At 43.9% G+C, this 21,215-nt stretch overlaps 1 protein-coding gene across 5 annotated transcripts in view; it reads left to right on the top strand.

The window, feature by feature from the left end:
• greb1l (GREB1 like retinoic acid receptor coactivator) overlaps positions 1 to 21,215 on the top strand; it is a 201,474-nt gene that overhangs the window by 66,211 nt on the left and 114,048 nt on the right. For 2 of the 5 annotated variants that reach the window (XM_078397304.1, XM_078397302.1), the window contains exon 1: positions 18,588 to 18,704. The exons of 2 other annotated variants lie outside the window; for them this stretch is intronic. In XM_078397304.1, coding sequence (XP_078253430.1) covers positions 18,597 to 18,704 — 108 coding nt within the window. In that variant the 5' untranslated portion in view covers positions 18,588 to 18,596. Of the gene's footprint in view, positions 1 to 14,774; positions 14,889 to 18,587; positions 18,705 to 21,215 lie in introns of those variants that run through there. One more of the 5 variants, XM_078397306.1, reaches the window with a different exon arrangement.

Genomic DNA, 21,215 nt, shown 5'->3' with positions numbered 1-21,215 from the left:
GAATGGTGGAGTAGACTTGATGGACCGAATGGCCTAATTCTACTCCTGTTCCTTATGACAGGTGAGGGTGCGGCAAAGCCTGGCAAGTGATTGGGCGGCACGGTAGCGCAGCGGTAGAGTTGCTGCTTTACAGCGAATGCAGCGCCGGAGACTCAGGTTCGATCCTGACTACGGGTGCTGCACTGTAAGGAGTTTGTACGTTCTCCCCGTGACCTGCGTGGGTTTTCTCCGAGATCTTCGGTTTCCTCCCACACTCCAAAGACGTACAGGTATGTAGGTTAATTGGCGGGTAAATGTAACAATTGTCCCTAGTGGGTGTAGGATAGTGTTAATGTACGGGGATCACTGGGCGGCACGGACTTGGAGGGCCGAAAAAGGCCTGTTTCCGGCTGTATATATATGATGATGATGATAGGTGGATACAGGTGATATGGGGGGGGGGGGTTGATTGATAAAATGGATGGAGATGGTGAAAAGGGAGTCAGATAAGGACCGAAGAGGATGAGTGAAATGTGAAGCCAAAGGGAGGGATATGGGCCAAATTTTAGCCACCTCCCAACATTTCATTTAGATTTCACTTTAGAGTTTAGTATATTTTTTACAAATAGGACAGTGGACCTGGTTTTTATTTTGTAGTCTATGATTGAAGTCAAGACATGGTGGCCTTGTACAATGAAGGATGTATGTCCTCTTGCCTCAATTGAAATGGTCTATTTATTATTCTCTGGCAGACCCATGTGGTTTGCTCAAGTCAAGTCGAGTTTATTCTCATATGCGCAAGTGCAGTGAGGTACAGGTGCAGTGGAAATCTTGCTTGCAACAGCGACATAGACGCATAGACTCACAACGCGCAAAACAAATTAAACATAAATTGCACATAAATTCTATAATGTAGTAAAAGAAAAAAAAAAATGTACAAAAACAATATATTAGTGCAAAGCACAGTCAGAAAACAAGCAGGTTGCACAACTCCAATCCTACCTCAACTGGATGGTTGTGGGTTAGCACAACCTGAACCTGGTGGTATGAGACTTCAGGTGTCCATATCTCCTGCCCAATGGTAGCAATGAGAAGAGAGGGTATATCCTAAATGGTGGGGATTCCTGATGATAGATGCTGTCTTCTTGAGGCAGCACTTCTTTAGTCAGAGGGTGGTGAATCTGTGGAATTATTTGCCACAGAAGGCTGTGGAGGCCAAGTCAGTGAATATTTTTAAGGCAGAGATAGATAGATTCTTGATTAGTACAGGTGTCAGAGGTTATGGGGAGAAGGCAGGAGAATGGGGTTAGGGGGGAGAGATAGATCAGCTATGATTGAATGGCGGAGTAGACTTGATGGGCCGATTGGCCTCTTTCTACTCCTATCACATGACCTTATGACCTCATGTGGATGCTTTTGATAATGGCGAGAGCTGTGTCCGTAATGGCTGAGCCCACCACTTTCTGCTGCCTCTTGCCTTCCTGTCTGTTGGAATGGTCATATCAGGCCATGTTGCAACCAGTTAGGATATTTTCTACATTGCCTCTATAGAAGTTTGTTACAGTATCTGGTGACAGGCCAAATGTCTTTAGACATCTAAGACTGGCACTGGCATGCTTTCTTCATGATTACGTCGGGCCCAGGACAGGTCATCAAAGGTGTTAACACCCAGGTAAATTAAGCTGCTAACTCTCTTTGATTATCTGATGAAGAAACTTTATAGAACTGAAAGCCGCAATGCTTTCTTTAGAATATGTGCTTCACGTTTGAGCCAAATAAGCTGTTATTCTGCAGCAGCAGTTCACAATGACTGTATCCTCCTATTTACTCCTCCTCATCATATCCCCAGTATATCATCTGCTTCACAAGTTGTGGACAATACAAGTATGCAACTCTTTCCTTTCCAGTCTTCCCTTCACTACAGTCCCGTCCATGTGTCTTTAGTGGTGGAAGGAAGAAGACAAGGAAGATGTGGGAACGTTGTCACTTGATTTGACCTTCACAGACAGAGGCTGAGATAATGGCAGTACTTACTTAGGGGCCCTGTTTGGTTATGGTGGATCTGGGTGCATGGTACCTAGGTGGAAGAAGGGCAGTGCAGGTACCAGGGCCCTGGAGAGCAAAGTTGTTTGCAAATTCTACTGCAGAGGATTCAGAGGAGGACCTAAATGGGGCAGCTTACTGCTGAGTGCAGTGCTTAATGGATTGAAGGCGTGCTTGAATGCATGAGTGTAATGTTGGGAAACATGAAGGCATCTGGTTCATATCTTCCATAAGCCATTGTGCAGAACTTAGAGTCCATCTTTGATGAGTAACTCAAAGAGCGCAGGTGGAGTTCGCCACAATGCGATTCCAGATGGCCGATGTGTCAAGTTCCATTTCAACACAAAGAGAAGCCACCCAGCCTCTGAGTGCTGCAGGGGAAGCTCAGATCTCAGGTTTCCTGTGACCTCTGTTGCCCTCTTGGCTGTGGATGCCGTTGTTCAAAGGGACTGGACGGGCGTGACAATGGCCCAGCAATCTGTCCTCAACAGATCACTTGATTTGCAGAGAAGTGGCAATGGCTTCATGTTGACAAACCTTCCGTCCTCGTACGGCAGCATTTTTCCTGTCACCGCTGGCAATTCTTTCAGCCTTTGACTGTCGCTCAGCCGTTCAAAACTGCTGCTTATTTCCCAACGATGCAGTAGAAAGCTGGGGAAATGAGGAACTGCAGGTGTTGGCTCACCAAGTAAAGACACAAAATGCTGGAGAAACTCAGCGGGTCAGGATGCATCCCGGGCATACATGGATAGGTGACGTTTCAGGTTGGGACCCTTCTTCAGATTGATCAATGCGAAGTTAGTACAAAAATGTATGCTTATCCTCTTAGGTCCCAGCTTCCTTCACAGAAAGTTGTCACCAGAAGTCACCAAGCCAGTTCAGTTTAGTTTTATTTTATTTTATTATTAGCTACATGCATTAGGAAGGGCAAAGGTACTTCCATTGAGCTGAATTTTTAAATTAATGTCTTGGAAGCTTTTATATGCACTTGAGATTGTGTTGGTGGGGGGATGGTGGTAGTGTTTACGTTTAACATTGCACGCCAAAGGTGGCTTCACCAACATTGTGTGCTCCTCAGTACTACACAGGTATGTCATTCCCGATTTATTTGGGCCTTGAAACCATAACTTTTGAATGAGAAACAACATCAACAGATTAGCTGATGCTTTTATTAGGGATTACTTTGTTCACTGACAATATTGACAAATAGCAATTATCTATCATTGCACTAGGTGGTGCTGTTTTAAATTGTTCCCCATAAATCACTCAATGTCCATTTTGGAAAAATGAAGTCTTTTTCTCACCTTAGATGCTAAAATGTTGGTCTCCAAAGTAACTTTTTAAAAGTAGAATCAAAACAACGACATATCTACAGTAGCATTTAATTTAATTCATCAACAGAATTGACTCCCTTGTTCCGAAGGCAGATTCCTTTACTGGAAACTGCCAACAAGATTGATCAAATTGCCATTAAGAGGAAAGGAGATCAGGGTTGTTAATCTGCAGCCCCTAAAGTCATTAACATACGTTCTGGGGATCATAATGGTTAGGAGTTCATACAAGCAAATATAAAACAATTTTGGCCGCAGCAAAGTACTGCCCAGCTTCATTTTGAACTGTGCAATGAGCATCAATCAGATGCTGAAGATCTCTATTTTTTTTTTGTGAGATCAATGTTTTGCTAATTCTGATAACAAAAAATAAGCTGTGCTGACTTTAAATACAGAACAACTGTTACTTGAGGTGAACTGGAGTAAACTTTGCTGTCTTTATGAGGGAGTGATACGTCCTGCTTTGAGTATCCAATAAGTTTTAAATTTTTGGAAAAGTGTCTGGCATGTTATAGATAAAAATAAATTCTGTTTTGTGAAAAAAAATTGGCCAGCTTACTGCACTTATAAACAACTTTAAATATCTAATTCTCTTTTGGTGGATAGCATTGAACCATCCAGACTGAAATAGAAGGTACAATAAAACAAGCTATTTCAAACAGATCCAGATCACATAAACTGGAATCTGTTTAATGACAAGGTGCTGTGTTTGGTGAAGGATTAAGTAATAGAGAAAATATTTTGAGGATGTATTTTTGTTGAAGTGAATGACTTTTATTGTTACATTTTAATTTTTGAAGGCCCCAGTTTGAATGTAGTTCTTGAGTGACATGTCCTGAACCAAACTAATTTGGGTATTTCATTTGCTAAATGAGGTTGATTGTGTTGGATTTGTTAAGACTGCCTTATTGCTTTAGCAACGTCAGAGCACAGATACTGATGGTGAAAAAAGTGGTGGATTGGGCTCAAATCCAGGAGCAGCTCCATCAGCAGTTGGTGCTTTTATTTGGGCTAGACAACACGTAATCTAGCCCAGTGCTTCTTAAACTCATTCACCCTTGAGTCTTTATCACAAAATTTAATTCACCCTCGACTAAATTTTCTTATGTTTTTTGGTAATTTTCATCTTATTCTCCCTTGTGTATAATTTTATGTATATTAAGTCATTCACCCTTCATGCACCCCTCTAGTTTCATTCACCCTTGGGTGAACCATTCACCAGTTTAAGAAGCACTGATCGAGGCCATGGGTTTGCGAGCTAAATAGCAAGAAAAGCCATTATTTTCTTATTCAGGCAAACAGCACTATTTTAAGTACTTTAAATGTATCTTAAATTTCAGTCCTTGAGTACAAAAGTTGGGAAGTCACGCTGAAGAAGGGTCTCGACCCGAAACGTCACCCATTCCTTCTCTCCTGAGATGCTGCCTGACCTGCTGAGTTACTCCAGCATTTTGTGAATAAATACCTTTGTACCAGCATCTGCAATTATTTTCTTACACTGCAGTTATATAAGTCATTGGTGAGGCCACATTTAGAGAATTGTGTTCAATTTTGGTCATAGGAAAGATGCTGCCAAGCTGGAAAGGATACAGAGAAGATTTACGAGGATGTTGCCAGGACCTGAGGTCCTGAGCTATAGGGGGAGGTTGAGCAGGCTCAAACTTTGTTCCTTGGAGTGCAGGAGAATGAGGGGAGATCTTGTAGAGGTGTATAAAACCATGAGAGGAATAGATCGGGTAAATGCACAGAGTTTTTTGCCCAGAGTAGGGGAATCAAGAACCAGAGGACACGGATTTATGGTGAGGAGGGAGAGAATTAAAAGGAATACGAGGGGAAACCTTTTACACAAAGGGTTGGTGTATGGAACAAGCTGCCGGAGGAGGTAGTTGAGGCAGGTACTATCGCAACATTAAAAAAGTATTTAAAGAAGTACATGATTAGGAAAGGTTTAGAGAGATATGAGGCAAACGTGGGTAAGTGGGACTCACATAGATGGGGCATCTTGGTCTGTATGGACAAGTTGGGCCAAAGAGCCTGTTTCTGTGCTGTATGCTTCTATGACTTGCTGACTTTATCTGGAATCCTGACTTGCCACTTAATGTGAAGCATTCTGCACAGACAGGTCATGTGAAATGGTTAAGCTGAATGGCATTTCTGCCATACACTTTCCACAAGCATGGGATGAGGTGGGTATGAGCACAGCGTGCTCCACTGTCAGGTTGGTTCCCCCGGGGAACAAAGGTGGGTGGGCGGGCGAGGAGAGGACATTGGTTGCTGATTGTCCAACCAAGGGAAGGAGATAGCTGGAGGTCCAGCAGCAGCCTGGGGCATGCCTGCATTGGCCACCGCTCTTAACAACTGGAGCGTGGACTGGACGTGGCAAATGGCACCAAACATGAGCTACCTGACCCGCTGAGTTACTCCAGCTTTTTGTGATACCTTCGATGGGCTCAGTAGACTTGCATGCGGCCTCAGTAGACTGCTCATCGGGGGTGGTATGGTGATACGCAACTGGACTGTTTGTAAGAAAGGAATTTCACTGAGCGTTTTCACTGTGCACATGTGACAATAAAGCACCATTGAACCATTGGTCTTCAGGCTAATTTCTCTTCGTTCCCGCACTTTACTTTTCAGTCCTCCAAAAACAGAGCTGGCTCTTACTATCCTGTTGGTGACTTTGTCATTGATGTTGACTAATGTTGGAGATGAACTTCAAACGAGAAGTCTCAAGTCCCAGACTCTGGTATGACTTGGGTCGATTAGTCATCTTTACCAACAGAGCGTGGGAGAGGCACCCGGGACAATCCCAGAGTGTGCTCTTCCCTTCAATTCCACAACATAGAGTGTATGTGCAATTTGTTACACCTTAATCACATGCCACATTCTTGCAAAACAACATCTGTGTACCCGCTGGAGACATGGGGAACTCAAGATGTTGGAACCTTAAGCAAAACACAAGGTGCTGGATGAACTCAGTGGATCAGGCAGCATTAGTGGATGGAGTGAACAGGTAGTCGAGACCCTGCTTCAGATTCTGTGCGCCTGCTGGTTCACCTCTCTCCATCCCTCCCCCACCCAAGTTGTACTAGCTTCAAAGTTGTCTTGCTGAGTCTCATTGTCTGTAACTCGTTTTCACCAAGCCCACAGTTAACAATAGCCTGTTCTCTTTATCATTGTTATTTTTTTCAATATCTTTCATTCACTTGTTCTATATCTCTCTATATCACCTTCTAGATCTTTCATTTCCCTTTCTCCTGACTCTCATTCAGAAGAAGGGTCTCAACCCGAAACGTCACCAATTGCCTTTCTCCAGAGATGGTGTCTGAGTTACATACTGAGTATGTGTCTATACTTGTTCACTACATCTTGGTTCACCTTCTTCTCTACTTGGGCTCCCACTTTTCCTGTCATGCATTACTTTTCATGTCGCAGCCTACCTAGAACCCACAAGCATGATCTATTGCAACACCCCTTCCCCCCTTCATTTGCATCTCAGTATGCAGTTAGCCTGACAAGATGGCAAGTTACAACCTGACGGAGAGGTTTCAGTTCACTTGTCTCCCGTGCTCTGACCACATCATCCTCTGAGGGCCGTTGCATCTGCTTATTCTGAACTTTTTCAGTCAGAGAGTTGTGAATCTGTGGAATTCTCTGCCTCAGAAGGCAGTGGATGCCAATTCTCTGAATGCATTCAAGAGAGAGCTAGATAGAGCTCTTAAGGATAGCGGAGTCGGGGGGTATGGGGAGAAAACAGGAACGGGGTACTGATTGAGAATGATCAGCCATGATCACATTGAATGGCGGTGCTGGCTCGAAGGGCCGAATGGCCTCCTCCTGCACCTATTGTCTATTGTCTATTAACTCTGTGTTGTGGAATTAAGGCTCAGGCGTTCTCTGGGACTGCGCTGGGTGCCTCTCCTATGCTGTATCGGTAAAGATGTCTAATAAGCCCAAGTTGTACCATTGAAGATGACATAAATTTGCTGGAGCAACTCAGCAGGTCAGGCAGCAACTCTGGAGAACATGGATCGGTAATGTTTCTGGCTGGGATCCTTGTTCGGACTATCTGTAGTGGGGGGAGGGGGGTGGGGGGAGGTTGGAGGAGACGAGGAGTAGTACAAAGCTTGGCAGTAATAGGCATGACAAGTGTCAGAAGAAAGGTCCCGACCCGAAACGTCACCAATCCATGTTCTCCAGGGATGCTGCCGGACCCATTGAGTTAATGGGTCGGATTGAGCTCACAGCTGATTACTGATGCCATAGAATGATGGACCCCTGTCCTGCAAAATTGTACCACTGTTACGTAGCACTAGCCCTGTGCCATCAGCACTGTACCCTAATGTTGCACAGTGACTGACCTACCCGACCATTACCATACTCCAGAGCTTTACAGTGACAGATTTGCACCTTACAGATACTGTGTAGTTTATTGTCACATGTACCGAGGTACAGTGAAAAGCTTTTGTTGTGTACTATCCGGTCAGCAGAAAAACAATACATGATTACAATCAAGCCATTTACAGTGTATAGATACATTTATAAGGGAATAACATTTAGTGCAAGGTAAAGCCAGCAAGTCCGATCAAGGATAGTCCGAGGGTCACCAAAGAGGTAGATAGTAGTTTAGCACTCCTCTCTGGTTGTGGTAGGATGATTCAGTTGCCTGATAACAGCCAGGAAGAATCTGTCCCTGAATCTGGAGGTGTGTGTTTTCGCACTTCTATACCTTTTGCCTGATAGGAGAGGAGTGAAGAGGGAGTGGCCAGGGTGTGAGTCATCCTTGATTATGTTGCTGGCCTTGCCGAGGCAGTGTGAGGTATAAATGGTGTCAATGGAAGGGAGGTTGGTTTGTGAGATGGACTGGGTTATGTCCACAAATCGCTGCAATTTCTTGTGGTCTTGGATGGAGCTGTTCCCAAACCATGCTGTGATGCATCCTGATAAAATGCTTTCTTCGGTGCATCTGTAGAAGTTGGTGAGAGTTGTCGGGGACATGCCAAACTTCCTAAACCTAAGGAAGTAGAGGCGTTGGTGTGCTTTCTTGGTCATTGTTCAATATGGGTGGTCCAGGAGAAGTTGTTGATGATACTTAATCCTAGGAATTTGAAGTTTTCAACCATCTCTACTTCGGAACCATCAATGCAAACTGAGGTATGTGTCCCACTTCACTTCCTGAAATCGATCACTATCTCCTTTGTCTTGCTGACTTTGAGGGAATGGTTGTTGTCTCAACACCAGGACACAAGGTTCTCAATCTCCTTCCTATACGTCGTCTCATCATTATTTCATATCCGCCCCACAATGATGGTGTCATCTGCGAATTTGAAAATTGAATTTGATTTATACACAGCTGCACAGACGTGGGTGTAAAAGGAGTGAAGAAGGGGGCTGAGAACCCACCCTGACGGAGCCCTTGTGGTGAGGATTATCATGGACGATGACTTGTCCCATCCTCACTGATTGGGTTCTGTTGGTCAGGAAGTCGATGATCCAGTTGCAGAAATGAGTGTTGGCACCAGATCCCGCGGGTTTGGTGATAAGCTTGGATGGTACAATGGTATTAAGGCAGAGCTGTCGTCTATGAATAGGAGTCTGATCCTAGGTTCAATGCTGGGCTGGACTCAGCAATTTGGACAGAGATTGTGTGGGTGTGGAAAAAGAGTAATTTCCAACTTGTAATCTTCAGTCTCTGTAATGTTCTTTCTGTTCTCCAACATCCCCAATATTCTGGTCCCCAGCCAACAATGGGCCATTATGGACTCCACCCTTCCTGATGTCATTTGTTGCCGGCCCTGTTTTGTTCTGGTCTTCTCTATCTTTCAGTCTGATGAAGGGTTCTGACCTGAAACGTATCAATTCCTTTTCTCCAGAGATGCTGCCTGAACCGCTGAGTTTGCCCAGCATTTTGTGTTTATCCCCGATATCCTTCAGTCTGATGATGGCATGGACCATTCTTTTTAAGGAGCTAGGCTGTGTGAGGAACCTTGGGTTCTTTTTAACAACAAACGGCTGGACGGTTAATGTGGATTTTGATTTAAAGTTCCAATATTTTATAGAGAAGAAATATGTCTGAGGTGTGGAGTTATCAAAGGAAATTATATACTTCTCAATAATCAATGTCAAAAGGAATACTTGTTAAGGGTTTGGAAAGACTATTTTACGCTCAACTAGCTTACTCCTTTGAAGATGTTTCCATTATTCTGTGAGCGTTCAATCCTAGTTCTACATCATATTGAACATAATGTCAGGTTACACTGACATTATGTAATAAATTGTAGTCGACACCTCCATCTCCAACATAGTAACACTGTACCTGGGCCCATTGAATCAAATATGGTGGTAAGAATGGCATGTGTTTCTAATTGTAGTTAGAAAAGCATGCAGTTCATAAATTCATGTCGAGATTGATTAAAAAATGTTAGGTTTTAATTTTGAATTTGTTAATTAATCATGCCTGAGACAATCAATGTATCATGTAGGAAGGAACGGCAGATGCTGGTTTAAACCGAAGATAGATACAAAATGCTGGAGTAACTGAGCGGAACAGGCAGCATTTCTGGATAGAAGGAATGGGTGACTTTTTGGGTCTGAATAAGGTTCTCGACCTGAAATGTCGTCCATTCCTTCTATCCAGAGATAGGCAGCCTGGCCCGCTGACAACATTTTGTGTCTATCTACAATCAATGTATCCATCATTTGACTCCTTTGCAGGTTTCATGACTTATTCTATTTCTGGTTTATGTTTTAAAATAGTATTGGTCAGGATTTCCCATTTGGTCTTTGCTCCACATTCTTGCAGAACATGTAGCCATGGGTGATCGTCCCCGCCAATGTTATTAGAACCAGTCTTCAGAAGATTTGAAACAAAAAGACAATGACTACTTCAGCCAATTTGTTCTGTTTTTTGCATTGATGTTGAAGTGTCAGCCTTTACTTTCTTTCCCCATAATCTCAAAATCATGAGAGGAATAGATCGGGTAGACGCACAGAGTCTCTTGCCCAGAGTAGGGGAATCAAGAACCAGAGGACATAGGTTTGTGTTATAGAAGTCCTTACACAGTGAGTGGTCGGGCCTTGGGGAGTGTTATAGAAGAGAGGGGCCTCAGGGGACAAGAACAGAGTTCTCTAAAGTGGTGTCACAGGTAGACAGGCTGGTGAAGAAAGCTTTTGGCATGCTGGCCTTCATTGGTAAGGGAATTGAGTATAGAAGTTGTGATGTTATGTTGCAGTTGCAGATACTCCCTGCCTTATGATGCTTCGACTTACGATATTTTGACTTTGCGATGGTGCAAACGGCAGCGAGCCGCAGCGAGCCGCAGCGAGCCATAGTTCGCTTCCGGCCACATGATCAGGTGTATTAAATGCATTTCTACTTACGATATTTTTGGTTTCCGATGGGTTTCTCGGAGTGTAACCCCATTGTAAGTTGAGGAGCACCTGTATACAAGATGCACATGGAAGCTTGAAACTGCACATGGAGTCCTGCGTCCAGGATCACGCAATAGGAAAGATGTCATTAAGCTGGAATGAATGCAGAAAAGATTTACGAGGATGTTGCCAGGACTTGAGGAACATTAGAAGCAGAGGATGAACAGAGGACTTTATTCCTTGGAATATAGGAGTCTTGAGAGACGTGAACTTATAGAAGTATATAAAATCACGAGGGGCATTAGATTGGATGAATGCACGCAGTCTTTTTCTCAGTGTTTGAGGAATTAAAAAGACAAAGGTTTAAAGTGAGAGGGATTTAATTGGAACCTGTGAGGCAACTTTTTCACACGGGTGGTGATATGTATATAGAAAGAGCTGCCAGAGGAGGGAGTCCAGAACCAGGGGCCACAGTTTAAGAATAAGGGGTAGGCCATTTAGAATGGAGATGAGGAAAAACTTTTTCAGTCAGAGACTTGTAAATCTGTGGAATTCACTGCCTCAGAAGGCAGTAGAGGCCAATTCTCTGAATGCATTCAAGAGAGAGCTTGATAGAGCTCTTAAGGATAGCGGAGTCAGGGGGTATGGGGAGAAGGCAGGAACGGGATACTGATTGAGACTGATCAGCCATGATCACATTGAATGGTGGTGCTGGATCGAGGGGCCGAATGACCTACTCCTGCATCTATTATCTATTGTCTATTGTCTATTGTCAATTGAGGCAGGTACAATTACAGCATTTAAAAGATATTTGGATAATTACATGGATAAGAAAGGTTTAGAGGGATATGGGTCACATGCATGTAAATAGGACTTGCTGAGTTGGGCATGTTGGTGAGCATGGACAAGTTCAGCTGAAGGGCCAGGTTCCGTGCAGTATGATCCCCTCAGTGGTGGCAATATCAATTGATCAGGCGAAATCCTCATCATTCTGGGATATTAAATCTATTCAATTCTTGTCATTCTCACCGCTGAGTCTGTCCTCCCAAAACAAACTACACCCTCCATTAAGTATCTTTATTTATTTAAATTGGCTTGCAGTGATCTGTTTCAATAAACATATCGCCAGTATCCATTCCTTCAATAATCATTTGCAATAATTGATTGTAAAGATATTATATTAAGATATGTGTAATGTCAGTTTGAGTGAAACTTGCTGCTCTTACCAATTTCAAACTATTTGCCATCAACACTGCAAAGGCGCAAATTAATTCTACGTACAATATCATCAGATTTTTAAAGATTGGCTTTCCTTTTCAGACATAACTTGCATGTTTGCTCTTGAGAGGAGAGCAAGGAAGCATCAGGTTTCAAGGCTAACGGGGAAAATGATAGTGGTACTTTGTGCTCATCAAGCCTATGTTTAAAGGTAATCAATCTATCAATGGGCCTGATGGTGTGGGAGCACAGGTGTCACTGATACGAGGGTTTTTGAGCAGTCTCCAAGGAGAAGGCCTTGAGCGTGACATACCGTTGGGGTAAGCCACAGTGGTGATTCGTGCATTCTATGAGTTTGATCTCTATAAATACATTGGTACAATGATAATGGGTTGTCAGATACACAATTCCCTATCTTTGGCAGTGTTGAGTTTCACAGAAGTCATGCTTGTAATGTGGGGCAAGATTGATTTAAAATTAATGTATTGAGTTATCCCTATTGGAACAGTGCATGGCCATCTGCAATTGATGTCTCATTAAGCATTATGATAAAACCCTTTAGACCCTGCATCTCAAAGAATTCTGATCCTTGTCCATGCTGTAAGAGCTGAATGCGGTGATAAAGGAACTACTAACTGTGTGATTAGACCACCTCCAGTGAGCATAGTCATTTATTCTGCATAATCTTTTCATTTCACTTGGAATTTAAAACGATAAGTGCCTTAATCACCTTAAAATATTAAAGTAACGGCACTGAAGTAGGTGGAATCATACAGAGAAAAGATGGTTATCAAAAATTAAAGCAGGTTGATCAGCTGGGCTGAGGAATGGCTAATGGAGTTTACTGCAGACACGTACAAGTTGTTGCATTTTGAGAAGTCAATCCAGGGCAGGACGTTCACAGTGAAAGGTAGGGTCCTGGGAGTGTTGTAGAGCAGAGGGATCTAGGAGTGTAGGCACATGGTTCTCTGAAAGTGGGATTACAGGTAGATAGGTTGGTAAAGAAGATTCTTGGTACATTGGCCTGCATCAGACAGGGTATTGAGTATAGAAGGTGTTTACATTATGTTACAATTGTACAAGATGTTGGCGAGGCCATATTTGGAGTACAATGTTCAATTTTAGTCACCCTGCTATAGGAGGATGTCATTAAGCTGCAAAGAGTGCAGTGAAGATTAATGAGGATGTTGGCAGGTCTCAAGGGCCTGAGCTACAGGGAAAGGTTGGGCAAGCTAGGATTTTATTCTTTTGAGTGCAGGAGGCTGAGGGATGATCTTATAGTGGTCTCTAAAATCATGAGCGGAATTGAGAGGGTGAATGTAGTTTTTTAATGTATTTATGAACATAATTAACAGCTTACTGCTGATTGATAAATCTAATGAGCACGAAATGCAGCGGAAACGACAGGCTTGTATACACTGGAATTTAGAAGGATGAGAGGAGACCTTATCGAAACGTATAAGGTTATTAAGGGGTTGGACACATTAGAGGCAGGAAACATGTTCCCAATGTTGGGGGAGTCCAGAACAAGGGGCCACAGTTTAAGAATAAGGGGTAGGCCATTTAGAACTGAGATGAGGAAAAACCTTTTCAGTCAGAGAGTTGTGAATCTGTGGAATTCTCTGCCTCAGAAGGCAGTGGAGGCCAATTCTCTGAATGCATTCAAGAGAGAGCTGGATAGAGCTCTTAAGGACAGCGGAGTCAGGGGGTATGGGGAGAAGGCAGGAACGGGGTACTGATTGAGAATGATCAGCCATGATCACATTGAATGGCGGTGCTGGCTCGAAGGGCCAAATGGCCTCCTCCTACACCTATTGTCTATTGTCTATTATCACAAGCCAGCGAGTGTTTCCATGGATTTCTCAAGCAGGAGAAGTAGACACCATGCAGAAAGTGACAGAGTTATGGGAACAGACAGCTTGCCTGAAGAGATGTGTTTAAGAATTTGGCAATCATGAATGTTGTACTTTAAGGGAGTTCCTTCAGAGAAGGAGCTAATAATTGAGAGATCTGCCTGTACCTGTGGAGGAGGATTATAGAAATTGAACGATAATTGAGAATCAGTGGATTGGAAGAGCGCAGGTTGAGGGTACGACTGAAAATACTTCCACGCTTGTAGAAAAAGACATCAGTTTGAAAGAGGTCAGAGAGCAAATGAGGTGCACTGATAACAGAGATGATGGGTGTGCAGTATTCCTGTGAGAAAACTCAGATTCAAAGACTTCAGGAAATAGTTATGTTTATGGCATTGAAAAAAAATGTGGAACAAATTACACCTCAAAGTTCCATTAACACTTTCCCTTCTCACCTTAAACCCATGCCCTTTTGTTCTTGATTCCCCTATCTTGGGGAGGAGGGGAGGGGGGGGGGGGGGAGGAGGGGAATGAAGACGGTGTCACCGTGTCTATTTCCCTCATCATTTTATACACTTCCATACGATCACACCCTCATCTTCCTGCGTTGCAAAGAATAGTCCTAGACCGCCCAACTTCTCCCCATAGCTCAGGCCATCAAGTCCTGGCAACATTCTTGGATCTATTCCCCACATTCTTTCCAGTTTAATGGCATTTCTACAACAGGGTGAGTAAAACGGAACACGGTACTCCTCAAGTGTGTACAATGTCCTGTCCAACAGTTATGTAACATCCCAACTTCTGTACTCGATTCTCTGGTTGATGAAGGGCAACAGTTTTCTCCACCCTATTTGCCCGTGACGCCACTTTCAGGGAACGATGTACTTGTACCCCAAGATCCTTCTGCTGACTGGTGGGTCAGTCGTACCGGCCTTGATTTCCTTTCCCTTTACCGATGAACTTTGGTTTTCCTTTTCTCCAGGAGCCATTGTTTCTGTCATTGAGAGGATTGCCGACCACACAAACTCCGGCATCATTTTACCTTTTGTCAGATAAAAATGAATTCATTTCCAGAAGGGTAACTGACAGAAAGGAGGTAAGAAGAAAATTCATTTCTGGATTCTTCTATATTGATTTGTAAAAAAAAAAAAAAATTCCATATGTCAGTATTTTTTTTTTTTTGCTTTACTGTGTGGTTTGAGTAGATTGTTGGGGAAATTGTGATCGTTTCTCAATGATTTTTGTGGAGTAAACACACTCACCTCACCCACCAGGTTTACATCTCATTGCTGAGGCATCCTTGACCCAGTCGCCGTGCCAGTCTTGCGATAATATCTCCTGTAATTCGCATATCACCGTACCTTAATTGGTACGCGTGACAATAAAAGACCTTTGAAGCCTTTGAACGTTCCTCCCATTACAATGAGCATTTAATGCTTCTGCACATCAGAATGACTCCACACATGGACCAAAACATGGACCTGTAATCTGTACCAATCTGTGGTGTTTGTTGTCATCAACATTTCCCATCTAAAATGGCAAGTGCCCTGCTTCTGATAGCCTGCTATATATATAAAATATATATTACAATATTACAATGACGATTTTGTAAAGCGTTTTAATAAAAGTGCAAGATTAAGTCGAAATACTCTTCTACTTCCAACAACAAAATTTTGGGCCCCCAAGTTGTAAGTCATAGACAGACACAAAATGCTGGAGTAACTCAGTGCGACATGCTGCATCTCTGGAGAGAAGGAATGGGTGACATTTCAGGTTGAGACCCTTCTTCAGACTGATCTTAGATAGTCTTCAGACAGTCATAGAGTTATACAGCATGGAAACAGGGCCTTTGGCCCAACTTGCCCATGCAGTCATTTGAAAAAGTTTAAGTCTCATGGATCTGAGCCAAGTCATTCCTGGCAGCGATATTTTATTACCTTATTTGAACAAGACACAGCTAGTGTGGGGCAAGCCTTGCCCACTTTCTAGGTATGAAGATGTGTTATCTACAAACTGCAGGGAGAATTGGTGGAGCAGAAGGAACAGTTGAGTGGGAGTTGGTTGCAGAAAGCATGTTGCTTTCTGGGTTGAGGGAGGACCGTCGGGGTGTGAGACAGGTCAGACAACTAATTAGGTACTGGGGCCAGTTGGGTAGGTGATTGTTCTGAACCTGTTAATTCCTCTAGTTTCCCTCCCCACTGACTCTCGGTCTGAAGATGCATTTCGACCCAAAACGTCACCTTTTCTCCAGAGATGCTGACCCGGCCTGCTGAGTTACTCCAGCATTTGGTGTCTATCTCCGGTATAAACCAGCAGCTACAGCTCCTTCCTACACATTGGAAGTTGAGATCAGGCAGAAAAGGAATGGGAAACAGTGAGAAATGTGTAGGAAGGCACTGCAGATGCTGGTTTAAACCAAAGATAGACACAAAAACTGGTGTAACTCAGTGGGACAGGCAGCATCTCTGGAGAGAAGGAATGGGTGACTTTTCTGGTCGAAACCCATCTTCAGACGGAGAAACTTGAAACGTCACCCATCCCTTCTCTCCTGAAATGCTGCCTGGCCCGTTGAGTTACTCCATCATTTTGTGTCTACCTTCGGGAAACAATTGAACATTAAAAAATAGGTGCAGGAGTAGGCCATACGGCCTTTCGAGCCAGCACCGCCATTCAATATGATCATGGATGATCATCACAAATCAGTTCCCTGTTCCTGCTTTTTCCCCATATCCCTTGATTCCTTTAGCCGTAAGAGCTGAATCAAACTCCTGCTTGAAAACATCCAGTGAATTGGCCTCCACTGCCTTCTGTGGCAGAGAATTCCACAGATTCATAACTCTCTGGGTGAAAAAGTTTTCCCTCATCTCAGTCCTAAAAGGCCAACCCCTTATTCTTAACGGAGAGAAGACTGACACAGAGGAAGGTGCAGGCATGCTTTGAAGGAACACTGGGAAAGCCATTTGATAGAGATTCACCTGAAAGACGATGAATGCCTTGGCACTCACATCAGTGAAACAGGCAACAATTCATCCTTTCAATTCACGATAAAGCTTGTTATCTTTTACGTCCAATTTTATGGCCACTGAATAGTTTTTCTTTTGGGTTGTACTAGCATTACAGATTTGGGCTGTAGATTTCAAATATCCTCTCGTACTTTCTTCTCTAATCTAGTTTGATTTAGTTTATTATAGTCACATGTACCATGCTACAGTGAAAAGCTTTTTTGTTGTGTGCTACCCAGTTAGTGAAAAGACTATACATGACATCAGTAAAGTCCGAATAAAGATAGTTTGAAGGTCTCCAATGAGGTAAATGGGAGGTCAGGTCCAGTGTATGATGACTATCATTCTCGCAAGCTAATAACTAAAACTGCTGCCAGCACTTTCTTTTACCTGATTATCAATTACCTTGTGGAGCAGAAATGCAGTCACATCTCTATAACCTTCTCACTCCTGCTATCTCGGTGCTCACGGGCCCCGATGGCGCAGTGGAATCTCCCACAAGCCAAGTCATTCTGCTTGACATCACTGACATCAGGGTGGCACGGTGGCGCAGAGGTAGAGTTGCTGCCTTGCAGCGCCAGAGACCCGGGTTTGATCCTAACAATGGGTGCTTTCTGTATGGGGTTTGTACGTTCTCCCCCGTGACCTGCACGTGTTTTCTCTGGGTGCTCCGGTTTTCTCCCACACTCCAAAGATGTACAGGTTTGTAGGCTAATTAGCTTGGTGAAATTTTAAATTATCCCTAGTATGTGTAGGATAGTGTTAGTGTGTGGGGATCGCTGGTCGGTGCGGCCTCGGTGGGCCGATGGGCCTGTTTTTGCGCTGTCTCTCTAAACTGAACTAAACTGAATTGAATTGAATAAATTTTATTAGCCTAGTATGTATACATACGAGGAATTTGCCTTGGTGCTTTGCTTGCAAGTAACAATACGATATACAGTAGCACCTCATATTTCGCTTGGGCAGCTTGCAGCCCAGTGGTATGAACATTGACTTCCCCAACTTTAGATAGTTCCTCTGTCCCTCTCTTCCCCTCCCCCTTCCCAGTTCTCCCTCTATCTTCCTGTCTCCACCTATATCCTTCCTCTGTCCCGCCCCCCTGACATCAGTCTGAAGAAGGGTCTCGACCCGAAACGTCACCCATTCCTACTCTCTTGAGATGCTGCCTGACCTGCTGAGTTACTCCAGCATTTTGTGATACATACGATATACAGTAAACAATTAAGAATAAAACATTACAATTTGAACATGTGAAGAATGAAATAAAATACCAGAGCAAAAGGAGGCTACAGACCATTGGCTGTTGAGTAGAGCTGCTGCTCGTGGAAAAAAAGTTGCTTTTATGTCTGACTGTGGCGGCTTTGACAGTCCAGAGTCGCCTTCCAGAGGGAAGTGCTTCAAAAAGTTTGTGGCCAGGGTAAGTGGGGTCAGAGATAGGGTTGCCAACTGTCCCGTATTAGCCGGGACATCCTGTATTTTGGGCAAAATTTGTTTGTCCCGTACTGGACCGCCCTTGTCCAGTATTCGGCCCGGGGCCCGGACACTGTAGGCTAACGGAGTGTGTTCGGGGAGAGGGGCCATGTGTGTTCGCCTGACGGAGGTTGCGTAGCAACCCAGCTCCTGGCCCAGGCGGCCGCCATTGGTGGAGCGGGAGCACGTGGCCGCTGGCTGGGTGAGGTCACGTGGGGCGCGGGCGGTGACGCGTCACCTTGTACCGTATTTGGGAGTTAGAAAGTTGGCAACCCTAGTCAGAGATGATCTTACCCACTCGCTTCCTGGCCCTTGCAGTGTACAGTTCGTCGATGGGGGGATGGTTGCAGCCAACAACCTTCTCAGCTGATCGAACGATGCGCTGCAGACTCCAGATGTCATGCTTGGTGGCTGAGCCAAATCAGACCATGACGGAGAAGGTGAGGACAGACTCTATGATGGCAGTATAAAAATTGTGTATTGTCAGCTGCCGCAGGAAGTTCATCCTCTGTTGGGCCTTTTTGACTGTGGAGTCGATGGTGGCCTCCCAACTGTCCCTAATCAGAGTGCAAATATCCTTAGTTCATGCATACTAAATCCTCACATCAAATCAGTTCCATGTACACAAAGGTAGACAAAAAATGCTGGAGTAACTCAGCGGATCAGGCAGCATCTCGGGAGAGAATGAATGGGTGACGTTTTGGGTCGTCACCCATTCCTTCTCTCCCGAGATGCGGCCTGACTCGCTGAGTTACTCCAGCATTTTTTGTCTACCTTCGATTTTAACCAGCATCTGCAGTTTTTTTCCTATCCATGTACACAAAGCTTGATAAAACTCTTTATGGAGCATGCCCTAAAATTCCCCTTTGTGTTGTTCAATTGCATTTCTAAACTGCTATCTTTTCAATTTTGAAGTTAAGCCTACATTTTTCATCATTTTCTTCTATCCCTGCGGTCCTAACCAATATCTTTCCCCTTAACGAACTTCACAAAAAAACCCAATGTACTATCTGGTTTTGTCTGGGCAAACTGACTGCCGCCTTGCTTTTGTTACAACAGTAAGTTCACCTGAATATTAATTGATTGTTGTAAAGCACACTAGGACATTCAGAGGTCACAAAATATAGTGCGTGTACACATGCCAAGTCTGTGCACAAAGCAAACTTGGTGTTGGAGGGGGGTTTTGCTTTGAAGTTGACTTTGTCCCCCATTGTTTAATGTGGCTATGAAATTAGACTGAATTTTCAATAGGGAACAGATTTTGAAATTTATTGCTCATTGTGCCCACGGTGCAGAAATGGAGCCCGCCAGAAAAGCAGGGGTCATTGCCACAAACCAGGTTAGATTTACTGCTTTGTGTATTGCTGCAATGGGATCCAAGCCTCTTATCAGTGGAGCTTTTGTGGAAAACTTGTCAGCCGTGGAGCTAGTGGGGAAGGGTGGCCGTGTGACACGTTGTAGTCAAATCTGTGGCCAGGTGCTAGGAGGAAGCGGCATCTACTGGCTTGACATGGGATGAATACAGCAGGGCCAGAGGGATACTGAAACAAACACAGAGGTCACTCGGTGGGTGAATGGAGTCACCAAGGCACTCTGCCGGTATATTTTATTACTTTGTAAACCCAATATGCTTTTGTAATCCAGGAGAATTTTATAGAATTAAGATCTGATTTCTTCATGAAAATAATTTTCTTTTGAGGAATTCTTGAAGAACTATTGTGCATTTATTTGTTGAGTTTAGTTTAGAGGTACAGCAGTGTTAGGCCCTTCAGCCCACAACGTCCACCCTGGCCATCAATCACCCGTTCACGCACGAGTTCTACAGACTGCGTTCTACAGATAGGGGCGGCACAGTGGCGTAGCGGCAGGGTTGCTGCCTTAATGCGCTTGCAACGCTGGAGACCTGGGTTCAATTCCGACTGTGGGTGTTGTCTGTGCGGAGTTTGTACTTTCTCCCCGTGACTGCATGGGTTTTCTCCGAGATCTTCCGTTTCCTCCCACACTCCAAAGACGTATAGGTTTGGCTTGGTATAAGTGTAATTGTCCCTAGTGTGGGTCGGATGGTGTTAATGTGCGGTGATCACTGGTAGGCACGGACTCGGTGGGCCGAAGGGCCTGTTTCTGTTCTGTATCGCTGAACTAAACTAAACTAAAAGACTGCCTAAACACTAGGGCCATTTTGCAGAGGCCAATTAGCCTACAAACCCACACGTCTTTGGGATGTGGGAGGAAACCTATGCGGTCGCAGGGAGAACGTGCAAACTCCGCACAGACAGCACCCAAGGTGGGGATTGAAACCGGGTCTCTGGTGCACTGAGGCAGCAGCTCTACCAGCTGCGCCACTGTGCCACCCAAGTTGTTGCATTTAATGTGCCTGTAAAGCTGCAGAAAGTAAGAATTTTCCCGTGCATTTGACAATTAAACATTCTTGACTCTTGAATTATGTTGCTGGGTTACCGATGCATATAAATATTATTTAATCTTTACAGCATCAAAAAGGAATTTTGTGTTATTTTTGGGAGATAAAATAATTCAAGTTAGAAAATCCAAATTTAGAAAAAAAATGCAACCTTCCAGAATTTTAGAATTTGTCATTTCAGGATTTTTCTCCACAGAAAAATAACGTTAAAAAAAATGTCTCGGCATTTTCATGTTCCAAAAGTATTTCAAATATTTCTACCAAAAAAATATACAGGGGTGTAAATTTTAAAAAAGGCTGGAATATTTTCTGATAATTCTTGGAATTGGATCATTTAGAGTCAGGAGCAGGCCTTTGTGAACGAAGAAGAATGAAATGCCACAAGGTCATCCTCTTGGGACCTGGCACGTGGCAGAAGAAAGCTTTCTGCTTCACAGCACAGTCTTTAGTTCCAGTCGGTGTCTTAACATTCGACAAACTAGAGCATTCCTCGAGAATGATTAAAGCATCAACAGTGTTCCCCATACGACTG

The sequence above is a fragment of the Rhinoraja longicauda genome, chromosome 4 (assembly GCF_053455715.1).
Source record: "Rhinoraja longicauda isolate Sanriku21f chromosome 4, sRhiLon1.1, whole genome shotgun sequence".
NCBI classification, from domain to species: Eukaryota; Metazoa; Chordata; class Chondrichthyes; order Rajiformes; family Arhynchobatidae; genus Rhinoraja; species Rhinoraja longicauda.
Note: the sequence above shows the minus strand (reverse complement) of the source record. Positions and strands in the feature narration are given on the sequence as shown.